Source organism: Hemitrygon akajei, chromosome 16, assembly GCF_048418815.1.
Source record: "Hemitrygon akajei chromosome 16, sHemAka1.3, whole genome shotgun sequence".
Classification (NCBI taxonomy): Eukaryota; Metazoa; Chordata; class Chondrichthyes; order Myliobatiformes; family Dasyatidae; genus Hemitrygon; species Hemitrygon akajei.
This window is the reverse complement of record NC_133139.1, coordinates 1,907,587-1,917,986: the sequence shown is the minus strand read 5'-3', so window position 1 is coordinate 1,917,986 and position 10,400 is coordinate 1,907,587. Positions and strand designations below refer to the sequence as shown.

General features: G+C 36.5%; 1 protein-coding gene across 8 annotated transcripts in view; it reads right to left on the bottom strand.

Annotated features, from left to right (window-relative positions):
* borcs8 (BLOC-1 related complex subunit 8) overlaps positions 1-10,400 on the bottom strand; it is a 148,484-nt gene that overhangs the window by 4,566 nt on the left and 133,518 nt on the right. For 2 of the 8 annotated variants that reach the window (XM_073068080.1, XM_073068082.1), the window contains 2 exons: positions 3,606-3,633; positions 3,195-3,365 (listed from right to left, as the gene is read on the bottom strand). The exons of 1 other annotated variant lie outside the window; for it this stretch is intronic. In XM_073068080.1, the coding sequence (XP_072924181.1) occupies positions 3,228-3,365; positions 3,606-3,633 (166 nt within the window). In that variant the 3' untranslated portion in view covers positions 3,195-3,227. Of the gene's footprint in view, positions 1-3,194; positions 3,366-3,487; positions 3,689-10,400 lie in introns of those variants that run through there. 5 more of the 8 variants (XR_012101720.1, XM_073068084.1, XM_073068083.1 and 2 more) reach the window with 5 other exon arrangements.

Here is a 10,400-nt window from a genome sequence, read left to right as displayed (position 1 = left end):
ACAGCAAGGACAAACTCACCAGATACAGAAAAACACCACAACCACCAGCTGGTACCACCCCCCTTCAAGTTATGGACCACCCTAACCTGGAGATAGTACCACCTGTTCTTCATCACGCCCAGGTCTAAGTCTCGGAACTCCCCACAATAGCACAGTATTCTCGACAACAACCAGGGATGTGCAATAAATCATAAACACAGGCAGGAGATTCTGCAGATGCTGGAAATCCGGAGCAACACATACAAAATGCTGGAGGAACTCAGCAGTCAGGCAGTGTCCATCAAAATGAATAAACAGCTGATGTTTCAGGCTGAGTTCCCCTTCCTTTCCAGTCCGAAGACGGGTTTTGGCTTGAAACATCGATTGTTTATTTACTTCGGTGGATGCTACCTGACGTGCTGAGTTCCTCCGGTACTTTGTGTTGATGTGTAATAAATATTGGCCTTGCACAGATCCCGAAAAGGACAAAACTGTGTCCTTTTCTTCATTTACCACCAGAAGATGTAAAGATCAACTTAATTTGTCACATGTACATCGACACACACAGTGAAATGGATTGTTTTACACCAAAACAAATCAGCAAGGATTGTGCTGGGGGCAGCCCACAAGTGTCATCACACTTCCGATGTCAACACAGCATGACCACAACTTACTCAAACTAACTTGTACATCTTTAGAATGAGGGAGGAAACCCGATCACCCAGAGAAAACCCATGTGGTCATGGAGAGAACATACAAACTCCTACAGACAGCGGCAAAAATCACAATCGACTGATCGCTGGCATTGTAAACTGTTATGGCATTGGCTATACTACTGTGCTGCCCTTAATTTTTGCAGACAATTCTGGGGGCACAACAAGATCAGTGTTTGTGATTCCCCAAATGTCCCAGGGTCTTGGGCTACCAAACCCCAGAGGGAGAGTTCAAATGACAGTGTCCATTGCACACCTATCAGTGTCTCTCACCTCCAGCCACTTCCTTGCTGCTAGCCCCCTCTTGCCCCCAGCCCCCCACCCCCTTTCTCACTTCCGATCCTGGTCCCTTGGTGCGTCCAATTCTTGAATTAAACTCACTCTGCCTCATAACCAAGTTGATTCCCCCACACAACGAGCGAGGGACAACTGAACATGGGAGTGGCATGGCAGCGTAAGGGTTAGTGTTATGCTAGAACAGTGCCAGCGATCTGAGTTTAATTCTCACGCTCTCTGTAAAATTCTCCCCGTTTCTGCATGGGTTTCTTCCATGTGCCCCGGTTTCCTCTCACATTCCAAAGGTGTAAGGGTAAGTAGGTTCATTGATCATATGGGTGTAATTGGGCAGTGCGGGCTCGTTGGGCCAGAAAGGCCTGAGACCGTGCTGTATCTCTAAATAAATACAAGCCTGTCAGAGGGGCAACAGTGAGTGAAAATACAACACTTGGCATTTGTACAGATCTTCCAATCTCAAGGTAAACTTCATTTGGTCCTTTCATTTGGCTAAGGAGGAGGGACAAGAACCTGGAGACACACACTCAATGTTTTAGGAACACCTTTTTCCCCTCCGCCAGCAGATTTCTGAATGAACAATGAACCTGTGGACACTACCCAATAATGTTGCTCCTCTGACTGGAGAAGTGCCACAGGGATCAGTGCTGGGTCCGCGGTTCTTTGTCACCGACCTGGATGATAATGTGGTTAACAGGATCACACCAAGACTGGGAGTGTAGAGGACGGCGAGGAAGACTATCATGACTTGCAACGGGATCTGGACCAGCTGAAAAAATGGGCTGAAAAACGGCAGATGGAATTTAATGCAGACAAGTGCGAGGTGTTGCACTTCAATCGGACAGCCAAGGTAGTTCTTACACTGTGAATGGCAGGGCACTGAGGAATGTCGTAAAACAAAAGCTCCTGGGACAACAGGTCCATAATTCATTGAAAGTGGCATCACAGATACAAAGGGGTGTTAAGAAAGCTTTTGGCACATTGGCATTCATGAATCAAAGTACTGAGTACAGGAGATGGGATGTTATGTTGAAGTTGTATTAAGACATTGGTGAGGGCTAATTTGTGTGCAGTTTTGGTCACCTACCTGCAGGAAAGATGTAAATAAGGTTAAAAGTGTAAAGAGAAAATTTACAAGGAGGTTGCCAGGTCTCGAGGACATGACTTATAACGAAAAATAGGTTAGGACTTTATTCCTTGGAATGTAGAAGATTGAGAGGAGATTTGATTGTGGTATACTAAATTATGAGGGGTGCAGAAAAGGTGAATGCAAGCAAGCTTTTTCCACTGAGGTTGGGTGGGACTACAACCAGAGGTCATGGGTTAAGGTTGAAAGGTTAAAAGTTTAAGGGGGAACATGAGGGAAAACTTTTTCCACACAGAGGGTTGTGAGAGTGTGGAACGAACTGTCAGCACAAGTGGTGCATGCAAGCTCAATTTCAACGTTAAGAGAAGTTTGGGTAGGTATGTGGATGGTAAGAATATGGAGAGCTATGGTCCTGATGCACGTTGATGGGAGTAGGCAGTTTAAATGGTTTGGCACTGACTAGATGTGCCAAAGGGCTAATTTCTCTGTTGTACTTTTCTATGACTCTGAGACTATCTCACTTGTTTCTGCACTTTTTATGCATTAATTATTTTATACTTATTGTAATTGATAGTTTTATATTATTTTGTATTGCATTGTACTGCTGCTGCATACTCAAATTTCATGACCTATGCCAGTGATATTAACCCTGATTCTGATTTTAATAGTGCCTATAATCAAATAGCCAGTCATTTAGAGGCTCCTCTAAGTCCACAGAAGTCATATTCTCAAAGTTCATACTTTGATAGAAAATATAGCTGTACAGCATTCCAATGAACTAGCCCCACAGTAATTTAAACTAAGTTAAAGGTTGTTCAGGTTAGGCAGTGAGGGGGAGAGGAAGCATTCATCAAGATTAAAAAATGGGCAAAGCCCTCCCCAACACTGAGCACATCTACACAGAGTGTTGTCTCACAGGAAATCAGCATCCATCATCAAAGACCCAACCACCCAGGCCATGCTCTCTTCTCACTTCTGCCATCAGGAAGGAGGTATAGGAGCCTCAGGATCCTCACCACTAGGGTCATGAACAGTTATTGCCCCTCAGTCATCAGGCTTCTGAACCAGAGGGGATAACTTCACTCACCCCAACACTGAACTGTTCCCACAACCTATGGACTCACTTTCAACGGCTCTTCATCTCTTGTTCTTGATATTTATTGCTTATTTATTATTATTTTTCTTTCTTTTTGTATTTCCACGGTTTGTTGACTTTGCACATTGGTTGTCCATCTTGTTGTTGGGTGAGGCCTTTCATTGATTCTATTGTATTTCTTTGTATTTACTGTGAAGGCCTACAAGAAAATGAATCTCAGAGTTGTATATGGTGACATAAATGTATTTTGATAATAAATTTACTTTGAACTTCATACATCATAAAATATACTTGTGGAGCATTCCAGTGAACTAAACTCACAATAATTTAAACTTTGTAAGAGGTTGTTGAGGATAGGCGGTGAGGTGGGAGGAAGTATTCATCAAGTTTCAACAAAGATCACGGCTGCCCTCGTGCTGCCGACATCAGCAATACTAACCTGGAAAGGGAGGGGTGCACGCTTGGCTCTGCACTCAGGAAGAAGAGAAGGGAGTTTCAGGAACTGCCTGTGTAACAATGGAACTGTAACAGACACGCACATCACTAAAGCTGCATGCAGCGATGGGTGAAGAAAAACAGAAAGTGGAAAAATGCAACACAAACCACTGAGTACTGAGGGCTCATTACAATAGCAGCCATCTGACAGCAGAGGAGGAGTTTGTCCCTGTGAAACTGCTCAAACTATTCCATAAGAAAGACTGTAGGACATCAGAGCAGAATTAGGCTTTTTGTCCCATCAAGTTTGCTCCACCAGGGCTGATTTATTATCATCTCAAACTAATTCCCTGTAACCTTTGACATCCTTTTTTAAAATTATTATTTATTTATTAAATTTTAGAAATTACAAAGAATAAATGTGATGATAAAATAGTAAGAAAAATAATATTAACCCTCCCCCTCCCCTTAACCCTCCCCCCCCCTTAACCCTTATCTAAAGAAAGAAAAAAAGGAAAGAGAAAGATTGCCTGGATGTCGGAGGATCCCCACATGCTCCATGGAGTTCAAAATAATTTTGATATTTATTTTTACTTTCCCCCATTACTTTATAATTTTATCTTCAAAGGACCTATGTATTTAATCCTATCTTTTGTAAGTATGGGAACCAAATTTTCAAAAATATATCATATTCATTTCTTAGATTGTACATAATTTTTTCAAGTGGAATACAACTATGTATTTCATTATTCCAACGATCCATAGTTAAATATAAATCAGATTTCCAAGTAACTGCGATAACTTTTTTGGCTACTGCCAATGCAATTTTTATAAATTTTTTCTGATACCTATTCAATTTAAGTTTCGGTATTGTCCCTTCAATGTCTCCTAATAAAAATAATAGTGGACTATGTGGGAGTTGTACTCCAGTAATTTGTTCCAATAAAAGTCTTAAATTTATCCAAAATGGTTGAATTTTAAAACAAGACCAAGTAGAATGTAAAAAAGTACCAATTTCTTAATTACATCGAAAACATTGATCAGACATATTTGAATTTAATCTATTTATTTTCTGTGGTGTTATATATAATTGATATAAAAAATTATATTGTAAGAATTAAGTCAAACATTTATTGTATTTCTCATACTATCAGAACATAATCTTGACCAGTTTTTTCCATCAATTTTAACATTCAAATCAGATTCCCATTTTTGTCTTGATCTATGAATTCCTGATTTAATTGTCTGTTTTTGAATCAAATTACACATACAAGATGTAAATTTTTAAATTTTTCCTTTCTGAATTAATATTTCTATTTCACTAGGTTTTGGTATCAACATTGTTTGACCCAGCTTTTCTCGTAAATAAGCTTTTAATTGAAAATAACAGAAAAGAGTGTTATTTGATATTTTATATTTATTTTTTAATTGATCAAACGACATCAATATACCTCCTTCAAAACAATCACCTATATATTTAATCCCCTTTTGGAACCAATTATGTAAAAGTTTATTATCCATTGTAAAAGGAATAAGCCTATTTTGAATTAAAGTTCTTTTTGCTAATAAAGATTTCTTTATCTCATCGTCCATATTTACCTTATTCCATAAATCAATCAAGTGTCTTAATATAGGAGATTCTTTTTTTTCCCGTATCCATTTGGATTCCCATTTATATATAAAATCTTCCGGTATGTTTTCTCCTATCTTATCTAATTCTATTCTAATCCATGCCGGTTTTTCTTCATCAAAAAAAGACGCAATAAATCTAAGTTGATTTGCTTTATAATAATTCTTAAAATTTGGAAGTTGTAACCCTCCTAACTCAAATTTACATGTCAATTTTTCCAATGATATTCTTGACATCTTTCCTTTCCAAAGAAATTTCCTTACATATTTATTCAGTTCTTGAAAAAACTTCTGAGGTAATTGTATTGGTAAAGTTTGAAATAAATATTGCAATCTATGAAATATATTCATTTTTACAACATTAACTCTACCTATTAATGTTATTGGTAACGTCATCCATTTATCAAGATCCTCTTTTTTTTAATAATGGCAAATAATTTTGTTTATATAAATTTTTTACATCATTATCAACTCTAATACCTAAATATTTTATCCCATTTATTGACCATTGAAATTGAGTTACTAATCGACATTGATTATAATTTCCTTTGGTAAGGGGTAAAATTTCACTTTTATCCCAATTTACTTTATACCCTGATACTTTCCCATATTCTTCCAATCTAAAAGATAATCTTTGCAAAGATTGCAATGGGTTTGTTAAATAAATCAAAACATCATCAGCAAATAAATTAATCTTATATTCTTCTTGATTAACTCTAAAGCCCCCAATGTCTGAATCTGTTCTAATTAATTCAGCTAATGGTTCTATTGCCAATACAAATAAAGCAGGTGATAATGGGCAGCCTTGTCTAGTTAACCTCGTTAAGCAAAATGGTGTTGAAATCTGACCATTTGTAACTACTTTAGCTTGAGGATTAGTATTTAAAGTTTTAATCCATTGTATAAAAGATTTTCCTAACTCATATTTTTCCAATACCTTAAATAAAAAATCCCATTCCAATCTATCAAATGCTTTTTCTGCATCCAAAGCAACTGCCACACTCATTTCCTCTCTTTTTTGTGCCAAATGAATTATACTAAGTAACCGGGTTATATTATCCATTGATTGTCTGTTTTTAATAAAACCTGTTTGGTCCATATGTATTAATTTTGGTAAATATTTAGATATTCTATTAGATAAAATTTTTGCTAGTATTTTATAATCTGTATTCAACAAAGAAATAGGCCTATATGATGTTGGTTTTAAAGGATCTCTATCTTTTTTTGGCAATACAGTTATGATCGCTGTTAAAAAAGATTGTGGGAGTTTATGCATTCTTTCCACTTGGTATATTAATTCCATAAAAGGAGGAATTAATAAGTCTTTAAATTTTTTATAAAATTCAGGAGGAAAACCATCTTCTCCTGGGGATTTATTACTCTGAAGTGATCCTAAAGCTTCTTCAACCTCTTTTAATGTAAAGGGCATATCTAATCCTTTCTGTTCTTCCAAATTTAATTTTGGAAGGGTTATTTGTGATAAAAATTTATCTATCTCAGCAATCTTATTTTGTGATTCTGATTGATATAGTTCAGTATAAAATTTTTTAAAAGTTTCATTAATTTCTAAAGGCTTATAAGTAACCTTATTTACACTTGTTCTAATTGCATTTATTGTTTTAGAAGCCTGTTCTGTTTTCAACTGCCAAGCAAGAATTTTATGTGATCTTTCACCTAATTCGTAATATTTCTGTTTAGTTCTCATAATTACTTTTTCTGTACGATATGTCTGGAGTGTATTACCCGGTATATTGTAGTTTTTTATTAACAAGTTGTCTTCGTTTTTCTTCTGTCATATATCTTTGAGATTCTTTTTCTAACTTTATGATTATCTTTTTCCAATTGATCTATTTCTGCTGCGTATTCCTTCTTAATTTTAGATGTATAACATAATCTGACCCCTTAAATATGCATTCATCACTTCCCATAATACAATTTTATCCTCAACTGAATGTAGATTTGTATCCAAAAAAAATTGAATTTGTTTTTTCATAAAATCACAAAAATCTTGATGTTTTAATAAAATTGAATTAAATCTCCATCTATAGATCGATTCCTCCTTATCCATCATTATCATTGTCATTATCAAGGGGGAATGATCTGACAGTATTCTTGCTTTATATTCCACACTTTTCACTCTATCTTGAATATTTTTTGATAATAAAAAAATCAATCCTTGAGTAAGTTTTATGTCTATTTGAATAAAATGAATAATCTCTTTCTCTTGGATTAATTTTTCTCCATATATCAATCAGGTTTAAATCTTTCATTAATGATAAAGTTAGTTTTGTTATTTTTGATTTTGTAGCAACTTTAGTTGACCTATCCAAAACTGGATCTAAACAAAAATTAAAATCTCCACCTATTAATATTTTATCATGTGCATCAGCCAAATTCAAAAAAACTTCTTGTATGAATTTTGCATCATTTTCATTTGGTGCATAAATGTTCATAAAAGTCCATAATTCTGAAAAAATTTGACAATGTATAATCACATATCTCCCCACAGAATCAATTATTACATTTTGTATTTTAATTGGTAAAGATTTATTAACCAAAATTGCAACTCCTCTCGATTTTGAATTAAATGAAGCTGCAATGACATTTCCAACCCAATCTCTCTTTAATTTCTTATGTTCTGTTTCTGTTAAATGTGTTTCTTGTAAAAGAGCTATATCTCCTTTCATTTTCTTAATATATGTTAAAACTTTTTCTTTTCACAGGTCCATTAATTCCATTAACATTAAAACTTAAAAAATTAAGTAAATTAATCATTCATAATACCTTGGGAACTCTTTAAAATTCTCCATGTTGCTATGAGTCTCTCCCCAACCATCCAGGCAAAAAAGAAGAAAAATAGAAGAAAGATAACTAATATATAAGAAAAAAAACCAAAATACCCCCCCACTAATGTTGCGAATAAAAAGAACACAACATTACCCCCCCCCCCCCATTTTACGGATTATGGCAATCGCCATGATTGTACATGTGAAACTCGCAGCCATCGATCAGGAGCTCCTCCAGCTCCCCCGCAAAAAAAAAGAAAATATATTAGTGAAGAAAAAAAAATAATTAATGTCTCTACTCCCAATTAATACTCGACTATTTTTTTCCCTTATAAATGTCCATCAAGTCCAACCTTGTTTCAGTCTTCATCATTAGTCCATTTCATTTCTATAATTCTTTACTCCTCTTCATGAACATCAGGTAATTCTTGTACAAATTTCTCCGCTTTCCGGTAGTCAACGAAAAAACTTCTTTCTTCGTTATCCAGGAAAGTGATCAATTTTGCTGGGTAGCTCAATAAAAATTTATAGCCCTTTTCCCATAAAGATTTTTTCACTGGATTAAATTCCTTCCGCCTCTTCAGAAGATCGTAACTTATGACTGGATAGAAAAAAACTCTTTTCCCTTCTATTATCAATGGCCCATTTCTCTTTTTAGCACCTTGAGTAGCTGCCTTCAAGATAATTTCTTTATCTTGGTACCTTAAGCATTTTATCAAAATTGATCTTGGATTTTGATCTTGTTGAGGTCTTGGTCTTAAAGCTCTGTGTGCTCTTTCAATTTCAATTACTTGACTTCCTCCTTTCATTTCCAAACTTTTCGGAATCCATTCTTGAAAGAATTTTATTGGACTCTGTACCTTCCATAAGACCAACAATTTTAATATTATTTCGTCTACTAGAGTTCTCAAGCGCATCCATTTTTTCCAACATCCGTTTTCTTTCTATTGTCCAGGCAAGATTATTGCCTTCTATCTTATCTATTCTTTCAGTGTTTTCTTCCACTTTTACTTCCATCTCTTTAACTTTATTATCTATCTTCTTTTGTTTTTCCACCACATTATCGAGTGTATTCTGCATCCTTCTTATATCTGTTCTTATAGCTTTTAATTCATTCGTCATATATATCAGGATATCTTTTATGTCTCCTTTAATCTCTTCCTTCTTTTCCTCTTCTTCTTCCTCTGAATTTCCCAAAGAGTCTGATTCTACTTCCGATTCACTTCCAGCCATAGTTGGGATTTGTAGTTTTGTTAATATCTGTTCGTGCATACTTTCACGCATGCGTTGTTCTTGCCGTTTCTTCTTAGAGACTGCCGACATTGCTGCAACTTCCTGTCCCGCATCATCAGAAGTGCCATGCACTTCGCCGGGAGGAGATCCAACTTGAGTCCGAGGCTTCGCCGAGACGGTTAGGCCTTTTTCCCTGCCAATTTGCGCAGTCTTCGAAGTAGTAGCTTTCTTCTGTTTCAGTTTAGGAGCCATATCAAAAGATAATCCTGAGTTGCTTATAAATAGTTTCTAGTAGGTATTTGTTAACTCTTCTTCATTTAAACCCTATTTCATTACTTTTTACGAGGGAGCTGGATTCCCAACGTCTCGATCCTACGTCATCACGTGACGCCCCCCAACCTTTGACATTCTGACTTATCAAGAACCTATCACCTTCCACAGCTATCTGTGGTAATTCCTCAGATTCACCACTCTTTGGCTGAAGAAATTCCTCCCCATCTCCATTCTAAATGGACATCCATCTATTCTAAGGCTGTGCCCTTTGGTCCTAGGCTTTTTCACTGAAGGAAACATTGTCTCCACACCTAGGTCTTTCAGACACTGGGACAAAGGCAATGGACTTGCAATAAGATACAGGTGGCACCGTAGTGTAGTGGTTAGCAGAATGCTTTACACCACAGGCAGTAAGATCAGGGTTCGATTCCTGCCGCTGTCTGTCAGTTCTCCTCGGACAGTGTGGATTTCCTCTGGGTGCTCCCGTTTCCTCGCACGTTCCAAAGATGGATTAGGGTTAGTCTGTTGTGAGCGTACCATGCTGGCGCTGGAAGTGTAGTGACACTTGTGGGCTGTTCCCAGCACAATCTCCGCTGGTTTCACTGCTGGTTTCAATGTACATGTGATAAAGCCAATCTCAGTAAGACCATGTAGCAATGAGAAACTGATATCCTTCAGAATGGATCACTCAAAACCCAGGGTACAATCACCAAGACTTGACATGGGATATGTTGAACAGATAAACGTGGGCACAGGTTTAGGGTTAGTGGTAAAGGATTTAGAGATGTGAAGGAGAATTATTCACGATGGTCACAACCTCAAATGCACCACATGAGGCAATAATGGAGGCATATACTCTCAAAAAACTCCACCATGAT